The 24,824-nt window shown below is 38.6% G+C and overlaps 1 protein-coding gene across 1 annotated transcript in view; it reads left to right on the top strand.

The window, feature by feature from the left end:
• The first annotated feature begins 334 nt into the window (after positions 1-334).
• The window catches only part of LOC129768407 (raf homolog serine/threonine-protein kinase Raf), a 42,604-nt gene continuing 18,114 nt past the window's right edge, over positions 335-24,824 (top strand). Inside the window, exons 1-3 of the mRNA XM_055770047.1 lie at positions 335-1,116; positions 23,709-24,347; positions 24,412-24,561. Coding sequence (XP_055626022.1) covers positions 598-1,116; positions 23,709-24,347; positions 24,412-24,561 — 1,308 coding nt within the window. The 5' untranslated portion in view covers positions 335-597. The remainder of the gene's footprint in view (positions 1,117-23,708; positions 24,348-24,411; positions 24,562-24,824) is intronic.

Genomic DNA, 24,824 nt, shown 5'->3' with positions numbered 1-24,824 from the left:
AAGTTCGCACAGGATCGCTTTACAATCGTTTAAAAGTTATTGATACTCCACTAAAATCTCTCAAAATGAATCCCAATGGAAATATATTTACATAAAGTTGGAAACTATCAGCCAACAAAAACGATCAAAACCAGTTGACGGACAAATGGATGAATAAGTTTTTATTTCTCGAAATCATGATACTTTTACTATCTAAATAAAATGTTTCGATAGTTTTTAGGATTTTTTTTACTGTGTCCATATTCTATTACGACTTCAGAGCATAAGACAAATGCAGTACAATTCCGCCGCCAGGGATAGCTTGTAGAAATGTCAGCTGGTACACCATCAGCGACTCAGAGCCGAGTCTCGGACGAGAACGCAAGCGAGGATCCATCAAAAGGTGAAAAAGTAGCCCGAAGAGAAGACGGATACCTGTGTGTAGTGAAAAAGATTGTAGTTTTTCGTGAATTAGAAGCAGCTAGTAATCGCGTTTGCGAAATGTCTCACTTTTCACGCATCTGCGAGAAAAGTGCTATTTTGTTTGTAGTGCTGTGGCTGGGAATATAAGCAGTGTCTCGAAGAAGAAAAAAAAAATCGGTTCATGGTGACGATTTAATGGCTGTGTTCGACGAGGGCAGCAGCAGTAGCAGCAAGACTATTTCCAAGGTGAAAAGCAGCAATGGTAGCAGCGTTGTCGGAGCCAATAGTAGCAGTAACACTTTTAGCGCTGCGCCAGCAGCAAAAGAAACCAAAATTCCTAGCTTATCCCTGCATCAGGCCGCGGCAGGCATTTCTACGCAAATGTCGGCCGAAACGGACGATACGGATGACGAGCAGCAGCCGCCTCTCGATGCGTACTCCCAGCTCGAGGAGGACCTTCGCAACATCAAATCCGTAATTCACGTTACGCGGGAGAACATCGATGCTCTGAATGCCAAGTTCGCGGATTTTCAGCAGCCTCCGACCCTCTATCTAGAGGAGTATCAAGAGCTGACCTCGAAACTGCACGAGCTCGAAACTAAGGAACAGGACTTACTGGACCGGAAATGTCAGATGCAGGCACAGGCGGCTCAACAGGAGCGAGAATCAACCAGCGAGCCGAGCGAGCCGCCCGATCCAGAGGAACTTGTTGAGGTCAGTAGCACCCCCATCATAGTCAGCTGAGAGATTGTTTGAGTTTTATTGTGTAAAATATGATGCTGTGTGGCTTATACAGACGATTGATTTTTTTTGTTCTCAGTGTTGCCAAATTTTTGGGGGACGAATGCAAATTATATTGATTATAGTTCAGAAATATTCTGTTTACATTGAACTAATAATCAGGTTTGAGTTGGGCGATTATCTAATTGATAATTAATTAATACATTAATAGAACCGAACTGATTTAATCTACTGATATGAAATCCCCTCTTTGTGATACCGCCATTTCACTAAACTTGATCTATTCAATAGTTTCCTTGGACATGCTTGTAAGAAGTTAACGTTAAATCTTTCAGTTCAGCCAAGTCGCAAGAAGGACGCAACTTCCGAGTTACTGTATCCTGATTGTTTAACAGAATATTACAAAGAAATCCGTAAATCCGAAGGGATTGGAAATACATCTGTGAACAGGTAGAAAGTTTACCTATTGTAGCAAAGCTTCATAATTCCCAGGAAACACTCAGTATCATGTTGGATACGCACTTCCCAGGTTCAATCCAATTGACCTCCGGACACACACAGGTCATCAATACAGCTTAATCATGTCCAATCAGAGACAAGATTAAAGCTTGAAAAATAGTCAGGACGGTATTTACGATTGGATTCTTGAAAGTCATTTAAATCTGGGATTTATCTAGTACTGTTACAAAAAAGTAAGGATGGTATTGTCCCTCTTCTGACGGATATGTTAGGGGCTAGTATGGTTCTATGCTAGATTCCTAGTAACTGTTAAGAAGTCCGGGTTATATTTATTCCACAGTCTGGTGAAGGTGACAGGGCGACTTCCAAAGCGTATAGATCAATTAGTCTGACATCTGTCGTCTTGATGGAAAAGATCATTGATCTCCAAATCTATGAAAAATCTATGTAAAAAATCTGGTGGGCAGGGTCACCATATCTACAGAATAATCTGTATTTATACAGATTTTTAAGACTTTTTGAAATCAAGAATCTGTAGATTTTTTTTGTTTTCATACAGATTTACAGATTTTACAAAATAACGAAACTGCTTCCTCATGCTCAATCTAAGGTAAAAAAATGCAAAAATCTGCGTCGTTAACTAGCTTTACAATAAATAAATAACACTGTTTATCTTTTTCCTACTAAAGCATAGAAAATACGAATGTTTATGTGGCTGATGGTATCCACGTAAACATTCAACATTCATGCATTCGTCAAATTTAAAATAACTGTGTCAATCAATGGCTCTAAAGCTAATATTATGCTTCAAGATTGAACTTATGAATTTAACCCTTTGCGGTCGTATTAAATTTCGACATGTGTGTCGTACTGGTCCCATTTTTTTACATGATAAAGCAATGATGTATAACTTTGGGAGATTATGAAAGATGAACAAGATTCCTTTATTTTTTTTGTAAACTTCTGATAAGTATTTACTGAACAATGTTTTTATGTTTATGTTTAAAAAATATTTGCTATAATTCTTCTTTCGCATATATCACAAAAATAATTAGTTTGACATCTTTTGCTATTTATCTTTTTGTTTGAACATACAGAAAAATGCTCGTTACATCTACACAGTACCGCAATACATGGGGTTTTCCATTGATCCTTTCCTAAAGCATGGATGACAACTTTTGTTTATACTAAGTTCCGTTATCTGTTATTCATAGTAGCACCGTTTTGGTTCGTGAATAAGTTCACAATACACTGAAATTTGTTTGGAAAAAGTGCAGAACAGATACAGTGTTAGTATACTTCTTTGCTGTGGTGGCTGAAGGCAAACTAACAACCGCAAAGAGTTGATACAGATTTCGATACAGATTTTCCGAGAAAAAAAAACAGATAAAAAGATTTTTTGAGACCAAAAACACAGATTTTATTATGGCAACCCTGCTGGTGGATAATGTCGGGGACATAACCGGCGACGTAGAACCACACAAAAGGGACAACCTTTGTTAAATATATTTTATTATTCCGAATATCAGCTTAGAATCGTTTTGTAATAACTCGTAATAACTTGTAATAAATCTTTTGTGACCCAAAAGACAATTTTGCAGAAGTGTCATCATTGTGTGCTGGATCGATTATACGAATCGCTGACGGTTGTCTGACAAAATGAAAAAAAAATTAATATTCGTGGAACAGTGGCCTTGGAAGTTCCCGCAGATTGCAGACTTTTTATCGTCCAATAGTTTGATTGGCTTCTTGATCTGTACGCACAGCTATACATACGCACGTAGAAATATTTCCTATCAACTGATGCACACATCTTTGCGATCTATTAAGGAATGCTCGAGTTATAAGCGTTCGAATGTGACAGTGACGGTGACATTGACTTTTGGTTACACTCTAGACAGCGATCAGCCAATGCCATATGTTGAGGCTGAAACTTAATATGAAAATTAGAATCTGTAGACTACGAAATTGTAACATCGAAAGTGATAACTGAATTGGCGAATTGGCGAAGGCGAATTGAATGTAATAAGTTCGTAGTCTTACGCTATGAGGCGGCCGTGTTTGGATACCACCCTCCTATTTTTTAGCGCTTATTAATTTTTTAAAAGACTGGCTGTCAATTTCGAGTACTACGTTATATTTATCGCAGTTGAAGCGTGGTTTCTCGTAAATAGTAACCACATTGACTTCACCTATACCGAACCTTTAATTTTGGCTTTTCAACAAGTCTATAAAAACATCAGAGGAACTGAACTGAACAGACATTCCCAAAATTTTCGCTTTTGGTTTCAATGCTTTCGGGATAATAGCTTTGTATTTTTCACCTAATTTGCTTTCAATGTGGGTTTTTCATGGAATTACGTTTCTCTACTGTTGCATACTCTATGGTATTCGAGCCGTTTCGATAGCTACGGACATTATGCATTTGTGAATCGAGTTGATTTCCGGATCATTTCTTTCCGGATACAGTCATTGCATTCAATCGAATCTACAGATTTTATAACAATAACTGGACCAGCCTCACGTGTTTCTAATATAGGGTGGGGAAAAAGAAATGTCCTATTTCTGATCGAAATTTGACGCTTTATTTAACATACTTAAAATTATCCAATTTAAGTCAAATATGCGCCGTTTTGTTCGCAAACTTGTTGCCATTTAGAAGGCAACTTCATTATCCCCCCCTTATAGACCACCCCCCTCCCCCCTCCTTATTTGCAAAAAAACTCAGACAGCCAGTTTTCGCAAGGCTCTTTTGAGGCCAACTTAGTATCATCAAGAGCGTTAGTGGATGATTCCCTTCCAATCCCACCAAACACACAGCGAAACCTTCCTGGCCGTCAATCCGGGCTTGGCGATGCTTTGGGCCGGCTCACCGCGCTTCGACCACGATTTTTTTTCGCTTTAGATAGTCGTACCTGATCCACTTTTCATCACCAGTCACCATCTTCTTCAAAAATGGGTCGAGTTCGTTCCGTTTCAGCAGTGCATCGCAGGCGTTGATTCGGCCTAAAAGATTTTTTTGCGTTATCTCGTGTGGCATCCATACATCCTGTTTTTTTTTGGAATCCAATCTTCTGCAAATGGTTCCAAACGGTTTTATGGTCTATACCCAGTTCCTGGCCAATCGAGCGAGTGCTCACATGCCGGTCTACTTGGATGATTTCAAAGATTTTATCGGTTTCTACGACGAGTACGGGGTGTATCTTCGACAGCCACTACACCAAAACGAAATCGATCAAACCAACGCTGTACTGTGCGAATCGTTACAGTATCGGGTCCATAAACTACACGAATTTTTTCGGCCGCCTTCGTTGCAGTTTTACCTCGCAGGTAGTAAAAACGTAAAATATGGCGAATTTCTTGCTTGGTGGACTTCATCTTTGACGCGCTATAACTTGAGACTGAAAAAGACAATCACAACACTGTCAAAACGATACTTGTAGCACAGATTGTCGTTTTTAAATAGCCGTATAGTATGACCCGATGCGATAAGTACAACACAAGATATGTTTAAGTGTTGCCATATATTGACAATATACGACATTTCTTTTTCCCCAACCCAATATCTTGGGATTTCTAGGAACAACGGTCGCAAAAGATTATATTTCAGTGGTGTAAAAGTTGCCCAATATGCAGAGTCGGTTGAGCGAAGGAATCAACCATTGTGAATCGGGATTGGCACTTTGCAGAAATGAAGTGGGAAGAAGTGTTGCGAGAATTAACCTGGTTCCTGTGGAGGCGACCTGGCGTATTGATAACATCCATGCCTCTCACGCTAAAGGTCACGAGTTCAATTCTCACTCCCGACATTCTTCCAAAAATGGAAATAAAAGTGACGAACCAGCCAAATGAGTTGAAAGTCACTAGTCACTAGTTCCTGGAAAAAACTGAATTGATTGCCTTCGCACTAATTCCGGAACGAGCAACGAACGGGAGCTGATCAATCTATCGAATATCAAATAAGCGGGAGGATCAACGAGTACAAGATTTTCACGAACTCCGAGCGTAAATTATACAACTATTGCTGCAAAGGTTGGAAGACTTGAATCTGAAGAACTCTCGTTAGTCGATTCAATAAGGGTTTCGGATGTATTTGTAACGACACAATTCCAAAGACTACTTATTTAATTCAGAGAACCTTGGGTTATATACAATTTTATTCTACCCTAATTCAAGCCTAAATTTAAATCTAACGTGAAAGAAAGAGAAAACCATAAATGCTTTTGCTCCTTTGCATATAACTTCTTTATCTATCGCTCATCTATGATTCATCACTGCATTCTAAGGGCAACGGAGCCTAGCCCGATAAGAAACGTGCGATCTTTTTGGTCCCTCTCCTTTCCGTTGTTTTATTGCACCCGCTACATTAGGGAGATCTATAGCTATAGATGGATTTATTCACGTCAAAATAGGTGTAAACGGGTGAGAATAAATATGATACACTTATTCGAGGTACAGGGTTTTCCATTTCGGGCTTCCGAAAGTATACAGCCCTGCGCTGACAACCGTTTGACATAACTGTCAACCACAGCGTCATATCGTTAGTTGAATGTCTGCCATTTTACAATATGGATCGTTTAAGCATCGCACAACGTGTTAATTTTGTTAAATTATACTATAAAAATGATGAAAAGCCGGCAAATGTTTTTCGAGCATTACGGACGGATTTTGGTCATCATGGACGGCCTACAGAGCACGCAATCGCTAATGTAGTGCGTAAATTCGAACAAACTGGATCCGTAGCGGATATTGTGAAACCTGTGCATCATCATAATGTGCGTTCGGCCGAAAATATTGCTGCTGTTGCTGCCAGTGTGGAGGATGACCCGAATGTTTCGATTCCACGGCGTGCTCAGCAATTGGGCTTGTCAAACACATCATTGTGGCGAATTTTGCATTTGGACTAGCATCTACATCCATATAAAGTCCAACTGGTACAAAAATTAGAGCGTGGTGACCATGGAATGCGTCGGGCATACGTCGATTGGGTGAACGAACAACAGCAGCAAAATGCTGAATTTTCGCATCAAATTTTCTTCAGCGATGAGGCACATTTCGAGCTCGGTGGCTATGTGAACACCCAAAATTTCCGAATATGGGGTTCAGAAAATCCACACGTGATTGTTGAGAGGCCATTGCATCCGCCAAAAGTCACTGTTTGGTGCGCATTATGGTCTGGGGGAGTCATCGGGCCGTATTTCTTTGAAAATGAGGACGGCGAGACGGTAACTGTGAATGGTGAGCGCTATGGCCGCATGTTAACCGATTTTTTTTTGCCACAAATTGAAGATATGGATACGGATGACATGTGGTTTCAGCAGGACGGCGCCACGTGCCACACAACACGACCGAACATGGCCATATTGCGAACGAAATTTGAGGGACGCATAATTTCGCGTTTTGGTGATGCCAATTGGCCGTCCAGATCATGCGATTTGAACCCGCTAGACTTTTTTTTGTGGGGTTATGCGAAAGACCGTGTCTATGCCATCTCTCCGCAAACTCTTGAACATTTGAAAGACAACATTCGTTATGACCGAGATACCGCCCCATATGTGCCGAAAAGTCATCGAAAATTACCTGTTCCGGATCAAAGTGTGCGAGGAAGCCCTAGGTGGACATTTGAATGATGTTGTATTTCACACATAATGGCATAAACCAAACATTAATTTGAAATAAAAGTTTCATCGAAATTCGAATTCTAAGTGTGTTTTATTTTAATTTACTTTCGGAATTTAAAGTTGGAAAACCCTCTATACATAACTTCAGCATATGTAAACGCTTGTGAATTTCTCTCTGGTTAGAAATCACTAAAGTTGGATGCAGATCTACTTCAGGTGAATAAATTCACCGAAAATATGAATATATTCATTATAGAAGTTCACGCTAGTGTAAACGGTTGATGCGATTTCTATGAATCTCATCATATTTCTTCACATGAATATATCACTAGTCTAAACCCACCTCAAGAACTGGTTTATCATTACTGTTTGACATTACTTTTCTTTTCCTTCTCGGTTTGAAATCGGACTTCGGTTTGCAACTATATTTTGACTTTCAAATTCATTCTTTTTGTTCGAAAATATTTTTTTTGCATAATTCTAGCCATAATTCTGCTCTCAAGTTTACAGCATGTTCGTAAAAAGCAGTATTAAGGCTCGTTTCCAAAATTTGTTCAGCTTCTTCCAATGCATTGTTTATCTGCGAAGCAACCGTATCACGAATATTGGTTATTGTCTCAGTGATGAAATTAAGTTTTTGACGTAGGACTCCGTATTTCATTTCTGTACTGGGGTGTAACTTCAAAGATCGAAAATGAGAGCGTTACGTTTGGAGTATAAGTTTTCGAACATTAATTCCTTTTTGCTGGCTGAACAGGGTGGTATGGTAATCACTTCATTCTGAATGATGATGAATGATGAACACTAGCGAAAAACGATGTTTGGCTAATAATTTAAGATGGATTACGAGAGAATTGTTCCAAAAGTGATGTATAGAACAGTGGTCAATACGGGATGTTTGATCACGGAATGGAATAGAGAATGTTTTACCATATCAAAGAGACCGCATTATTTCACTGGTTTTGTTGCTAGTGGACACACACTGTCCGAAAACACACACTGTTCTTTTAGCAGTTCTATGGTTTTATTCTGATTGTATGAACGTTGCTTTAAGGGGGAAGGTTCAAAAATAATGAATTTTCGTGTTTTTTTCCCGGGTGTTAAGAATAAACTGAAGTGTTCGGGTATTTCGGTTATTGTTTAAGGTATATTTGAATATGTATTTTCCATTTTTTGAGTGCACGAATAATGTTGACAGCTGGATGCGTAAATGCTGTCAGAAAATCGGCACCTTGCTGGTAGTATCGTTTTTGAAGCAACGGGATGTCGCAGAGCGAATTCCAATGAATATTTTAGGACTTAAGGATTGCCAAAATGAGATATCAAAAAACGGCTATGTAACGCTTTAGATAATCCATTTTTACATGCTGATAAAAAATTTCAGCCAAATCGGTCGAGTAGATCCTGAGATATCGATACCACCAGTTGAAAAAACATGGTTTCGAGAAAAAAGCGTTCAAAAATTCATACAGCAATAATATGTCTCTTGAAGTGACTTCATACTATTGGCTGTAACTTTCCAACGAAATCAAATATCTAAAAATTCTTTTAGGACAACATTTCTGAGAGCATAAGCTTCACAAAAATGCAAAAAACAAAAAATCGATTTTCCGATGTTCATAACCGGGGTCCCCCCTTAAAGCTGAAAATACAATACAGGTTGGCCTCGATTATCCGGAGTATTGATTTTATTTTCACTCCGGATAATCGAGTCAAAAAAAATTTTTTTTATTCGTTTTATTTGCATGTATTTTTTGTTTTTTGAATATAAAAGAGGAATTTGATTTATGATTCATCCCCTTAAAGTCAGAAAACACCTTTCTCACACGAAAAAAATAAATTTATCCAGATTCTCTCAGGAGGTGATAGGCGATCATATTTGATGAAAAAAAATCCTTCTACGCATATGTTCGAATTTCAAGAATGACAGAGTTTTTTTTTCTGTTTCGGACTCTGTTGACTCAAACTGGCTCTACATTAAAAAGTACGCTACGGAAGACAACTCCGTGCCTTCATTTGAAAGATGAGAAAAATTTAGTATAGGATATAGTAGTGGAACATCTAAATCAGTGTATTTTAATAACATTTTGGAAGTGAAAAACTTAAAAGTTAATAATTTTTAATGTGTTATTATTACTTTTATCCTAAAAATTTTAATAATTGGATTGTTCCTATCAAATAAATTGAAGCTCTCAAACCGCTCTACAATTTGTTTTTTGACACCCAAATTCTATCTTTCTTAACTTGGCTGCAATATCGATATAAAGAATTCCTGATAAAAAATCAAGCAAAATCTCCAAAAATCACTATTTTTACCCCACTGTACATGTAATAGCCACTCAAATTTCACCTTAACGTTGAAAGGTTACATTTCTTCTTGAAATAAGTCATATTTGAAATATAAAAACAAATATTTTTTTTCCAAACTGTATATAATCGAGTCCAAAATTGTATATAATCGAATCACATATAATCGAGTCTGACCTGAATCAAATGAAAGGGATTGACTAGTAGAACACAGTTATTTATTAAAAATGCAAATCCAAAATGGCCGCCACCACAAAGTGGCGCAAAATATAAATTTTTTTTTCAAAACCACATCAATATGGGTATCCAATGAATATGCTCGACTAGTAGAACATAGCAGATCATGAAAAATTCAAATCCAAGATGGCCACAGTCCGCAAATAACTGATTACTTTTTAATGGTTTCATTCAGCTTGCCCTGTTTGTATGTATGTTTGAGTGTTTGTAGGATTGCCCCACATTAATTGAAATTTGACCCCGTTCCTGATCACTGATTGATCTGAAATTTGGAACATACCTTTAATTATACTGCCATTATAAAACTGCTTGAACATTCAATTTGGCCGCCCCTAAAGAATGGCTGAATGGCTTGACTTGGAGAATAGACTACATTATGAACAACATAAATTCGAAAAGGTAACCGCCACTAAATAGTCGACTATGTATTTTTTGCATTCCCCTCAATACAGGGAAACTTCGATATAGCGTACCCTCGTTATAACGTACACATTTTCGAAGTCCAAAGGAATAATTTTTTGAATAGTATTTTGACGTGGGACTACGTCTAACCGGAGTATATGGGGGGTAAAATGAAAACCTAAACACAGAACATGCAGGAAAAAATGAAAGATTCCGAATGCTTATAACTCGTACATTTCTTACTGGATCGGAAAGATGTTTACATCAATTGATAGGGAATATTTCAACGCTTCTATCGCAATTAATAAAATGTTATTTTTCATAACAGAAACAATTGAATAACTGTAAAGTGTTAAGCGTCATCAAAACGCCCTACCTGCCTTGTTTTGATTGGCCCGATTTACGGTTTCCCCAACACAGCCATCAAAACCAAGCAGACTTGGAGAAATCTGCATTGCAAGTACATGAAAGTTTGGGGTATTTTTGTTCCGACTGAAATGTGTTTCCCTAACACAGACTTCAAATCCATGGAGCGTGGGGAAATTGGCATTGCAAATACATGTAAGTAGTGATCCCCGATTTTTTAAATTAATCGTTCATCAGCTATTCGAATACTTTTCAGCAGTTTGTTATTCGATACGATTAATAGCCCTAAATAATCTATTAATTGATTAATCGTTACATTGAGAGAAATAATTAGTTATACTAATATTTCTCATTTGCTAGAAAGCCATCTGGAATCAAAAAAGTGTTCATTCTGCCTGAAAACTAATCATTATCTTCTACGCTCCCCTAAACTGGTTAAGGAATCTCAATTCGCGGTATTGAGCTTCTTTTACGAGTTTTGGGGAGCGTCAAAGATAATGATTGAATTTCAGGATAAATCTGCAGCGGCCGTACGTTTTTTTTTCTCTGAGTTTGGATCGATGAATCGATGAAAATTATTTGTTCGCATCGATTATTAGTTGCGCAGTATTCGTTCGATTATTCGATCGAATTAATCGAAAAAATCGATTAGTCGAACGATTATCGGGGATCACTACATGTAATTCGAGGGCATTTTTGTTCCGACTAAAATGTGTTTCTCCAATACAGACATCTGAACCAAGGTGCCTGGGGAAATTGTCATTGCAAATTCATGAAAATCGGGGGTATTTTGTTCCGACTGAAATGTGTTTGCCTAACAAAGACTTCAGAACAAAGATGCCATCATACCGAACGTAAAAGGATGGCAGTCCTAAATTTACTTGTAATGAAGAACACAATCTATCATATTGCATGAATTGACCTTATATGGCATCATACAAAATTTTTACCCACAAAGCAAATATATTAAATTCAATTGAACTCGGAAAATGTTTCATTCAATCAAAAATTTAATCAATACAAACATATGATTGCTAAGCTAAGGTAGTCCCACGTCAACCCGGTGTTATATCTTAGATATAACCCACCCATTTTTTTTTCTGAAAGAACAATGAATTATAAATTTTGATACTAAAGCTTGGTTTGTACTTTTAACCAATCCCGAAGTACAACTGTTTTGTGATTCCGGATTCTAAATGAATCAAATTTGAATCAACAGTACGAGGAGAAACATCATGAGAAAAGTTGGCTTCGTCTTTTAGTTGAATTTATCCATTAACCTTACTCAAACAGCAACACAATAAAGTAATATAAGCTACGTTTCTGAGTTCTTTATTATGTTTCGTTATAACGTACAATTCGATACAACGTACAATTTTGAAAGTAAAATGTACGTTATATCGAAGTTACCCTGTATTGTTATCAAATAAAATAATTTGACTAATAGAATACAGTAAATAATAAAAATATTCCGAAGAAAGTTAGGTAAGAAATAAAAGTCACAGGAGGGTTGTGTCCAAGACACGACCGCATAGTTGGCGTAGGATTCCGTTAGGCTATCTGCTGCACGCTGATTTTGGATATGTTTGAAGAATTACATTGTTAAACTCTTCGATAATGATTTGGCTCCGTTTTGTCTGGTTGTTAGGTATTGTTTGTTCACTCTACCAGTGTCCATAACCGAGTGATAATGATAGAAGGATGGTGATTAGTCATTAGATGGTGCGTATCACGTACCAAAGCCGCCCTCTGTGGTCCTGGACGAGATGGCGCCTGTGTTATGTATGGATGAAATAAAGAAAAAAAAGCTCATCAAAGCAATATAAGATAATTATCATTATCGAACCCAATTTTTCTCACCAGAAACAAAGTGTTACCTTAGTATAGAGAAAATATATTTGAATGGAAAAGTAATTTCATTCATAACTTTTTATTTTCTGAGTATTTATTCAACCTATTTTCTTTTCACTTTAAATCCAACGGAACACGATGTTACATGCCTCAATGCGAATTTCAATTGGGCTAACAGCACCCAATACGTATGTAGAGCATATTTGAGATCACTTTTTCCAATATTTCTTCATTTTTCCAATTTTGCTCGTCGCATGAACTTTCTTCCATGGGAGAAAAAAAATCGTTTCATATTTCAAGTCATTTTAACACAATAGCTACCATTACACTTACAGTTGTGCTAAAAGTTTTACGAAGCAACCATCATAAAAGTTCCAAATTTAAATTTTATTAAATTTTATTTATTAATTATATCAAGCATAAGTTCTATTCAGTTCATTGAAACATCATTCTTCAATCGAAAGATTCTTATTGGAACGAAAAAAAACACTTGTTCATCGCTCCCAACTTATTCGCCAGCACGTATGCAATCAGCAATGCCCACGCTAGTTACAATGAGCACTATACATTTGTGCGCGTCGTTAGTTAAACTATCGAGGGTATTTACATGCTGATTTCTCCCAGACACCATGGATTTGAAATCTCTGTTAGGGTATACATGTCGGTGGAAAAAAAATCTCCCCCTACTTTCATGTATCTGCAATGCCAATTTCCCCTAGGCAGCTTGATTTGATGTCTCTGTTTGGGACTCGCCGCATATGTCGTCAACTTCGACCTATCAGAAGTGGGTATTTCTGTTAGGATAGGGGTTGAGGTTTTTCAATTGTTCGATAGTTGATTTCATGACATATATTATTTCATTCAATGTAAAAAATTGTTATGGAGTGCCGAAATTGATTGACGCAAAAATCTCGTCAATCCATCATGAAATGACTGAGCAATAATCGTTTGAAATTGGACAATTTTAACGGTGCGCTCGATTTTCGATTTTCAATTTGTACCCCAATATGTTCCCGAAAGACGTAATCCTACGTCAAAAATTAAAAAAAAGTTGAGTTGTTTTATTGTAGAGATACCATTGTAGTATGCTAATGGTACAGATAATTTACTTTTGAGGTTATACGGATTAATGTACTCAAAGCTAGAAAATAATTAGACAAGTAACAGTTAGTAGTTATCACATCCGTTCCTTCATTCATGTTTGTGTTGTTGATTATGTAATGTAATCTCCAAGTCAAGCCATTCAGCCATTTTTTAGCGGCGGCCAAATTGAATTTTTCAAGATCATGGAATACGCAGTTTTATAATGGCAATAGAATTAAAGGTATGTTCCAAATTTCAGATCAATCAGTGATCAGGAACGGGGTCAAATTTCAATTAATGTGGGGCAATCCTACGAACACTCAAACGTACATACAAACAGGGCAAGCTGAATGAAACCATTAAAAAGTAATCAGTTATTTGGGAACTGCAGCCATCTTGGATTTGTATTTTTCATGATCTACTGTGTTCTACTAGTCAAGCCCTTTCATTTGATACCCATATTGAAGGTGTTGGGAAAAAATATCGCACCATCTTTGGCCATCTTGGATTTGCATTTATCATAAATAACTGTATTCTACTAGTCAAGCCTTTTCATTTGATACCCATATTGATGGGGTTCTGAGAAAATATGTAATCCACCATTTTGTTGTGGCCGCCATCTTGGATTTGCATTTGTCATAAATAACTGTGTTTTACTAGTTAAGCTCTTTTATTTGATACCCATATTAATGGGGTTGTGAGAAATATATATGGCGCCATCTTGTGAGTGGATTCATTCGTCATGTTAATTAGAATAATCATATGCTGGAGTGGAATTGAATAGAAATGAGCGTAAAAAGTGAGGATGACTGATGGACTAGTCAAGTTTCCGAACTAGTCGTACTCGAAGCGAAGCTATTGAGAGGAGAGTCGATTTTCATGTTTCATTCCCGAAAATGTTGGACTCTGCTTCTAGATAATGCCTATGTTAATGAAAGGCATATTCTCCCTCCCTCGCACCGTGGCCATTTTATTGAAAAATCCACCCAGCTAGCTAGTAAAGTGAAGTGAATGAAGCTACACTAAGGTAAAAATGGCACAGACCGCGCGTCGTTCGAACGTAGTTTCAGCAAACTTAAATTGGTTAATCTGCGTTCTAAAATGAGCTAAGACCGACTTAATGGCTTGACAATTCTTTCGATTGTGAATGAATCGTTAGCAGACCTTTATTTAGATACAATTGTAGATCAATTTACTTCAGCTAAAGCACGCAAGACCAAGCAAACCATTTGTCATGACAATTGTCATGCGAAAAAGCGAAAACAGAACAGAAACTGAGAGAGGTTGGCGTCGACATCATGCCTCATACCGTATGTTTCTATTCTGTTTTCGCATTTACGCATGACAATTGTCATGACAAATGGTTTGCTTGCGCAAGACAATGAATTGACCATAGAATGAGCGAAGCTGGTAATGATGTTTCTATTTCTAAATACAAATAAACTGATCAAAGTGAACATTAGTGTAAGTGAGTAGTTCACTAAAAATATGACATTTTCAAAACTAGTGAAACAATAAAAAGTGGTATTTTGTGGGCGCCATTTTCATAATTTTCCGGGGGCGCTGTCTACCCTCACTACGCCGCTGCTTTCACGATAGTGTCTGATTATGTTTCCTAATAGATGAATATAAGAAACCATTGAAATGCTGCTCATATAATCAGTATTTTCTGTACACTGCACTGCGATGAAAGAAGAGAAGCAGTTGTGTCTTTTAATGTTATAATTACCAAAATTTCTGAATTTGAATCTTCAAGTAGATAACGAAACAATCAGATCAGTAGTAAAATATTGGTTTTTAGCACTATAACTAAGGTGCTAAGGTGCACCTTAGCACCTCGAATTCGATATCGCATTATTCCACATATTCAGCATTTACTTATACCGTTGATGTAAATCACTCCACCATCTTTATGCGATTGATCGTGATATCGGTAAATCATGTTGCTAAAACTACCAACATTACAAATTGCTTTTACAAATTCAATTAATTGAAAAACACTAACCTGCTGCTCTTATCATATCCCAGAGTATTCAGGAAAAAAGTACTATCAGACTCGCAACAAATCCAGAGCACTTTTTCCAGACATTTCACTAAATTTCTTCCAAACCTTTTTGATTTTATCCGATAACAATTGGTATTACCGGCTTTTTTTCCGATAATATCCTTCAACTGGACAGATAATTTCATTGGAAATTTGCATGGTTACGCTTATAGGCAAAAAAACAACAAAACGCGTTTTCCCAACACTAATGGTGTTGGTGATTACGTCTCCTATGCAAACATGGGCAGCATAGGGGATTATAATTTGCGCTGGATATTTTCAATGAGGAATCGATTCCTGCACCGGAGATTTTGTTGAGCCACTGAATTGCACATGAAGGGATCATAGTGGTATGTACACCAACGTTACTGTACACTTCGAGTGAATTCGTGCGGAATTCTTTGCCGTCTGAGCGAAGTGTGAAATGAGCGGAATGAGAGAAATAGAAACTGGATTGGTGAGGGGACCATCGTTCTTTTTGGATGGTACTAACGTTCCCAGTGGAACTTTTGACTTCTCAACGTATGTATTACTTGCGTCATTATTATTAGTAGTACGTAGTTGAGATTACTATGGCGTGGCGAAGCACGCCTTGAATGTATTCGGAGTGGCAAGCTGTAGAATACGTGTTACCTTAGTGCAAATCGGAATAAATTTCGTTGACGAAAAATCTCCCGGCCAGAACGGGAATCAAACCCGAATCCCCAGCATGATAATGTGTGACGCTAACCACTCGGCTTAGGGAGCACGAGGTGACCACAGTGCTTTGCCTAGTAGCACAAAAGGAAAGGGAAGGGAGTGGGGAACTGATTTACGCTGGATATTTGGTCGGGTGTTAAGTCAGACAGGACCATGTGACATTTTTATGATTTCGAGAAACGAACTGGAATCTCGAAAACATTGTCTTCACGGTTTATCCCCTTAGTGTCAGACAATTATTCATATTTGTGAAACGGTGACCGGAATAAATCGCCACAGTAAACAACTGCAACAGAAACAACCGCTTAGAAAAAGTGTAGTAGGCTAGAAATATTTGGCGCGGGAAAAACATCATGTGCCTCACATTTCTATTATAAATTTATTCTCTTGTTCTCGTTTTTCGAAATTTATTCTGAGGACAATGTAATGGGGACGAAGTCCCCATTTGGCGAGGATAAGGAATCGAGGCGGCCCATGCCGCCAAGATGACGCAATCCGAGTCCACCGCCGACCCGCCGTCGGAAGCGGCGGTGTCTCGCACGCAAACCTGGGATCCACTGATTGCCCGGTTAGTTTGAAACATAGGATACGATCCTTTAGCAATGTCCGACCGAGCTCTAGCGAGCGTCGGACGGTATACGTCTGCCCGGGGCGTTACGTTTGCCTGGGGCGATACGTTTGCCCGGTTAATTCTTGTTTTGAAATACAATACCGCGCCACAATATTTATAGCCTACTACACATTTTATAAGCGGTGGTTTCTGTTGCAGTCGTTTTCTGTGGCGATTTATTCCGGGAACCTTGTGAAACCTATACAGTAGAGATGGGCAAAACGGTTCATTTCAGTGAGCGGCTCAGAGCCGTGTGCTCAATGGAAAGAGCCGGCTCTTTTGAGCGGCTCGACGGTCCTTTTCAAGAACTGGTTTATTCGGATATGTAAAGAATGGAGAACGTAAAAAATAAGGTTTAAAACAATAATCAATGCAGAGAAAAGTAAAAATATTTACTGAAGGTTTTCTCTGATATATTTCCATCACAATGATCTTCTTTTTTTATTCATAAACATTATCTTTTCAATGTTATCTGATGAAAGTCTACTACATCTTTCACTGCAAACTTGTCTTGCTTTCGGAAAAACTCGCTCACATGGTACTGAAGTCGCCGGAATACATAGTATTATAAAAAAAAGATAGAGCCGCGGAGAGATAGATTTCCTTCCATTGTGAGGATCGAATATTGCCAACCAATGCATCAAACTCCTCCCATACAGATGACAGCGCTTCGTCACCAACGATTTGTAGTAGTTTCGTAGGTGTGTATTCTATGGGTGTCATTTTTAGCATCCTTATAAACGACTGATGTGCATAGTTGTACTTTCTGTTATTCCCAAAACCTTGCTGCTTGAAGCGAGGATCTAGCAGTATTTGTTAGGATACTAATTCGTCTGACTCAAGATTTGTAGATCGCTTTACCAGCTCCGAAGTCAATTCATACATAGCTTTTTTATAATCACTAGAACTGATTTCACTTGATCCATTTAATGTTGATCTTGTCGAATTATCAGTCGGGAGAATATAGCAGTTTTCGCTCTTTTTGAACAGTTTTCTCCCCGTTTTATATTCCAAACGTTTATAAAATATTTCGAATGGAATGTTTTCATGATTAACTATATTATATTAGTCAAATCATTTCATTCGATACCCATATGTTGGTTGGATTTATCATAAATAACTATGATTTACTAGTCAAGCCCGTTCATCTGATACCCATATGATGGGGTTTTCAGAAGAAATTTAGTATGCCATTTCGTAACGGTCGCTATTTTGGATTAACAAGCATAACTGTGTTCTACTTGTCAAGTCCTTTCATTTGATACCCATATTGATGAGGTTTTGGCAAAATATGTAGTCTGTCATTTTATAACGGCCGCCATATTGGATTTTCATTTTACATAAATAACTGTGTCCTACTAGTCAAGTACTTTCATTAGATACCCATATTGGGAGGGTTTTGAGGAAAAATATATATTTCGCCATTTTGAGGTGGCGGCCTATCTACTAGGCACGCCCTTTCATTTGATACTCATGTTGATGGGGTTTTGACGAAATTAGTTGTCTGCCATTTTGTAACGTCCGCCATCTTGGATTTCCATTTTACATAAATAACAGTGTCCTACTAGTCAAGTCCTTTCATTAGATACCCATATTTATGGGGTTTCGAGAAAATATGTAATCCGCCAAAATTTACAAACATAAAAACAGTTAAATGAAACCGCTTGAAAAGCAGCTTGGGATACACATATTTCTTCCGCACTGCCGCCAACCACGGTTCGTCAGAACGAGCGTACGATTCTTTATCAATAAGCCGGCTCTTAAAAGAAACACGGTTCTTTTATGAACCGCAGTTCTTTTTTGAACCGTGGTTCTCAAATGAACGGCTCTTAAATGAACCGCGGTTCAAAAAGAGCCACGGCTCATAAAAGAACCGTGGGTCTTTTTTGAACCGTGGTTCATTCAAGAGCCGTACATATGAGAGCCGCGGCTCATTTTTAAAGAACCGCGGATCGTACGCTCTTTCTGATGAACCGGCTGAAATGAGCGGCTCGTGAGCGCTCGCCCATCTCTACTATACAGTGCGGTAAGATTTTATCAAGACATTATTTTGAACGTTAATGTTTCTGCCAGTCGAGGAAAGTGGTGTGACAAATATTTCATTTGAAAGACAAAACATCTATGAATGATGTTTGTTAAATACGTATAATACGTTTTGAAACTACAGAACAAAATATATATAGGTACCCGGTTGGAAATTCGCTCACTGTTAGAGGCGAATGAACATGCAAAGTTCAAAGTCTCTTCAAAAGTAAGAAGAAGAATAAATTCACTCACCACCACCATGTTCATTGAGTAAACACGCGTCGAGCGTAAATGAACTGTCTTTCTAAAGACACGTGGAGAAGGAGTTTGGATTGAGTTTGTCCACATGAGTCCTTTTTAGGGCCAGAGACAAAAGAACTGAAGAGCTTTAAAGTATGGGTAATCCATTAATAATTGATATATGAATTTGAATAATGATTCGCAATGGATTACTAGTGAATCGTGCCAATAGCGATGAGTCAAATAGCGGTCAATACGGAATGGTATAGATAATATTTCACCATATCAGAGTTTGCATTATTCATATTTGTAAATCCAACACAGTGCGGTGAGATTTTATCAAGAGACTATTTTGAACCAAAATATTAGGCTGTCAAAAAAGTCCTGCGGTATTTTTTTTGAATTTTCATTTGTTCATAAAATTAGTTACAATCATCTGTTTTAAGTCAAATATGCGCCGTTTTGTTCGATGACTTGTTCCCAACGAGATGCCAACTTCATAATACCCCTGTTATAGAAGCTCGCTTCCTTATTGGCAAAAAAACTCGGATAGCCAATTTTCACAGGCCTCTTTTGTGGCTAACTTCTGACTACCTAGCTCGTTCGCCATGGACAAAAACAGGTGGTAGTCACTTGGTGCAAGGTCCGGACTATACGGCGGATGCAAAAGAACCTCCCATCCGAGCTCCCGGAGCTTCTGGCGCGTCACCAAAGAAGTGTGTGGCCTGGCGTTGTCCTGATGGAAGACAATGCGGCCTCTGTTTATCAAAGATGGCCTCTTCTTCATGAGTGCTACCTTCAAGCGGTCCAATTGTTGGCAGTACAGGTCCGAATTGAGCGTTTGGTCATAGGGAAGCAGCTCATAATAGATTATTCCTTGACAATACCACCAAACACACAGCAGAACCTTCCTGGCCGTTAATGAGGGCTTGGCCACCGTCTGAGCCGCTTCAGCGGGCTTCGAACACGACCGTTTGCGCTTCACGTTGTCGTAAGTGACCCACTTTTCATCGCCAGTCACCATCCGCTTCAGAAACGGGTCGATTTTGTTGCGATTCAGCAGCGTTTCACATGCGTCGATACGGTCAAAGATGTTTTTTTGCGTCAACGTGTGTGGCACTCATAATAATTCAGCGATTTTTTCGCAATTTTCGACGACAGGTCTTCCGGAGCGTGGCGCATCTTCGACGACCTCTACACCAGAACGAAAACGTTGAAACCATCGTTGTGCGGTGGAAATGGAAACTGTATCGGGTCCATAAACTGCACAAATTTTATTGGCAGCATGAGATGCATTTTTGCCTTTGTCATAGTAGTACTGTAAAATATGTTGGATTTTCTCTTTATTTTGCTCCATATTTGCAACACTATAACTCACGAACGACTTAACCAAACAAAACACTATCAAGGACTATATTATAGCGCGCATAAATACCTTTCCAACAAGCTATAGTATGACTCGATACAATGAATACAATTAGAACTACGCGCTTACAACGACACCTCGCAGAAATACTGCAGGACTTTTTTGACAGCCTAATATCTTATTGCCGGTTGAAGGAAGTATGATAAACATTTTATTCAAAAGATGAAAGGATAAGGGAAGAAACTTCACAAAATATTTTTTCTTGAACTTCATTCAGTTTCAATAATCATTCAATTCAGTCTCCTCTGTGAGACCGAAAGTAAATGTGCGAGTATAGGAGGGTTAAATAGTATGTTCGGATTATCTGATTTGGTTAGATTTGTGCAGTGCCAGTGTATACGAGCGCCACAACTTCCAACATACGCAACCGGATCATCGCTGATCACAATTCCTTCCTCAAACACACCTCCTTCATCCATTCGCCTAAGAACATTATGTGTAGTGAAATATACACAACAGCAGGTCTGTGATGCCAGAAACGAAACTCAATCAACAGAAGCTTGCGGTGATATCAATTGCTGCTGTTTTGACGTAGGACTACGTCTTTCATTTCTATACCGGGGTGTAAAATCAAAGTTTCGAAAACGAAAGCGTTACGCCGGAGACCGAGATTCTGAGCGTTAATAGCTCCTAAACAACTAAACGAAATAGTATGATGAACAATTCATTCGAAAGATAAAATGTCTACGCGTTATATGCTTGTTACTTTTTGATCCAAACATTTGTTTCAATAGCCCTAAAATTACTTTCAAAACAGGCTATTGAAATCACACCAATCGGTATATAAGCGAGTGCCGCTCGGAAATCCAATCCAATTATAATTGCGCAATGATTGAGGTACGATCGCTGGAATGACTGGATGTTTCCCTAACACAGACTTCAAAACCAATGAGCCAGGGGAAATCGACATTGCAAAATAGATGTAAGCAGTAGGTACTTTTGTACTCGTTTGCACTTTTGCAAATCGGAATGTTTCCAAGCACCGGGTACTTTTGTACTCGTTTGCGTTTCTGCGAATCGGAATGTTTCCCTAACACAAACTTCAAAACCATGGAGCCTGGAGGAATCGGCATTGCAAAATGGATACAAGCAGCGGGTACTTTTGTACTCGTTTGTGCTTTTGCAAATCGGAATGTTTCCCTAACACAGACTTCAAAACCATGAAGCCTGGGGAAATTGGCATTGCAAATGATATGCAAGTTGCGATTACATAAACACAGTTTTTCCAACATATATTCAGAAACCACAAAGTTGGGAAATCGGCATTCCTAATCTCGGCAGTAATTTTGACGCGGGACTACGTCTAACCGGAGTATATGGGGGGTAAAATGAAAGCATAAACACAGAACATGTAAGAAAAAATAAAAGATTCCGAATGCTTATAACTCGAACATTCCTTACTGTATCAGAAAGATGTTTGCATCTATATTTCTACGCATCTATCGCAATTAATAAAGTGTTATTTTTTCATTAGATAAACAATTGAATGTAAAAGGTTAAGCGTTATCTAAACGCCCCAACTGCCAAGTTTTGATTGGCCCGATTTACGGTTTCCCCAACACAGCCATCATAACCAAGTAGCCTTGGGGAAATCGGCATTGCAAATACATGAAAGTATGGGGATTTTTGTTCTCACTGAAATGTGTTCCCTAACACAGACTTCTAAACCAAGCAGTGTTGGAGAAATCGGCATCGAAAACACATGAAAGTCGGGGGTATTTATGTTCCGACTGAAGTTTGTTTCCCTAACACAAACTTTAAATCCAAGGAGCGTGGGGAAATTGTTTTGGCAAATAAATGCAAACTGCGAGTACTTTTGTACTCGCTTGCCTTTGTGTAGACTAGAATATGTTTCCTTAACACGGTATTCTGAACATAGGAACCTGGAACAATCCAGCAGACATTAGAGGCGAATGAACTTTCAAGTTTAAAGGCTCTACAACATAAAAAGTATATGTTGAAGTTGTTGATTCATGGAAGCAGGGGGTACTTTCCTCACTCGCATGTTTTTTTTGCACTCCGAAATGTGTTTTCATAACACGGATTACAAAAACGGGTACGAACACAACGCTTTGGCTCGATTATTCAAGATTGCATTGAAGGATATGCCTTCATATCTTCTGCTCAATGAATTTCTGTCACTGAGTGCCTAAAGTTAATCAAATCAAGCAAATTCGCGGTTCGAGAAGTACGTGCACTTGAGAAATGCAAACTTCAGAGGGAAATTTAAAATAAAATAATCGTTTGATAATTCTTCCGTTCACATATTTTGTCCTGGGCATCATACTAAACGTGAAAGGACTGTCATTAACTTTACTTGTAACGAAGAACATAATCTATCGCAATGCATGAATTGACCTTACATGGCATTTATTCAATCTCTTTACTCACAAAGCAAATATATTGAATTCGATTGAATTTGTAAATTGTTTCAAACAAAAATTTAATCAATACAAACAAATGATTGCTAAGCTAAGCTAGTCCCACGTCAACTTTGCGGTTATATCATAGCTATAACCCACCAATTTTTTTATTGATACCCCCATGCATTTTAACACTCTGGAATTCGTTTTGCTAACACAGTCTACAAAAGCGGGTAGAAATACAACGCTTTGGCTCGGTTATCCAGGACTGCATGCCTCTTCATATCGACAGCTCACTGAACTTCTTCGTATACCGTTAGATGATTAGGCAAAATGTTGATAACTATTTGCGGCGATAACCACTACTATAATGCATGAATTGACCTAAATAGGGATTTGTTTGCAATTGAATTCGTAAATTGTTTCATTCATTCACTAGTTGATTCAATAATTTACCCAATGAGGAACATTCGAAGTGCGAATATTGCTAATTGAAAAAACACAAATGTTTACCAACGGCAGTCCTACGTCAACCTTGCGGTTATATCATAGGTATAACCCATCCACCGTTTTTGTAGATAATACTGAAAATAAGTATCAGTTGAGCTAGCAACTTTTAACTTATCTCTTGCAGTATCAATAACGCCTTTAACTGGTTACAACGGATCACAGATTTGACCCGGATTTTACAAACATTTGTGTGTTTAATTTTTCCTAGACACAAAACACGACGAACTTCCATCTTTGCCATTAGAAAATATTTGTTATTTGTTGATGAGAACACGTTAAGTTGGAAGTTATTAAGAAAGTTTTTCCCCCCCACGACACACAGGTTGAAAGCATGTGCGGCACGCTGAGTCGGCAATCCAAGATGCTTCTCAGAGCACATTTGCCGAATCAGCAGCGAACATCGGTGCAGGTGATACCGGGGATGCGCCTCAAGGATGCACTCGCGAAAGCACTCCAGCGTCGTGATCTTACTTGTGACATTTGCGAGGTAACTTCCGCGGGCAGTGATCATCCGATCCCGTGGGATACCGACATCTGTTCGCTAAACTGCGAAGAAGTGTTTGTTCGTATTTTGGATCTTGGATTTCCTACCTACATCCAGCACCAGTATATTCGCAAAACATTCTTCTCGTTGGCCTTTTGCGAGTGCTGTCGTCGGCTGTTGTTCACCGGGTACTACTGTAGTCAGTGCAACTATCGGTTCCACCAACGCTGCGTGGATAAGGTGCCACCAGTTTGCAGCAAGCGGTACATGGACAGCATATTCTATCAATATTTGTTATCAAACCCGGAGAGTACGGTGGGAATCATCAATCCGGGCACCGTTAGTCTACGGCATCCGCGCTCACTCAATCAGCACGATCGATCGAACTCTGCGCCAAATGTGTGCATCAACAATGTGATGAAACCACTGTTCGGAGCGGACAATCGGACGTTAATCAATTGCAGGCCACTGCAGGTGGTGAGTATTGAATGCCAACATCCGCTGGTTCAAATGTAGCAAAAAAGTTTCTCGTTCCTTTTAGGCCCAATCCAACCAAGAACATTCACATTCCACTCAAGCGTCACCAACGAACACGCTGAGGCACAGCAAACGACCGAGGGCACGTTCGGCCGACGAAAGCAATAAGAATCTGCTCTCGCCACGCGACCCGAAGCAATCTGAAGAGAACTGGGTAAGTAGCGGGCTTGATATTCGTCTTAAAACCCATCGTCATGTTGCACGATTTTATAGTTTGCGTATACCGGTCTGTACAAATGTATGTGAATTCATATGTTCTTGCTCGGATTCAAAATCCCCCGCAGCTTGCTTGTATCGTCATCAAGATATAACTGAGCAATAAGAGCTTGAAATTGGACGTTTTTCGTAATGCGACCGATATTCAGACAGATACTTCACCTGTTGCCTTTGAACCAACATTTTCAGCTAGAGGTTAAG

Source organism: Toxorhynchites rutilus, chromosome 2 (assembly GCF_029784135.1).
Source record: "Toxorhynchites rutilus septentrionalis strain SRP chromosome 2, ASM2978413v1, whole genome shotgun sequence".
In the NCBI taxonomy this organism is placed as follows: domain Eukaryota; kingdom Metazoa; phylum Arthropoda; class Insecta; order Diptera; family Culicidae; genus Toxorhynchites; species Toxorhynchites rutilus.
This window is presented reverse-complemented; position numbering and strand designations above follow the sequence as displayed.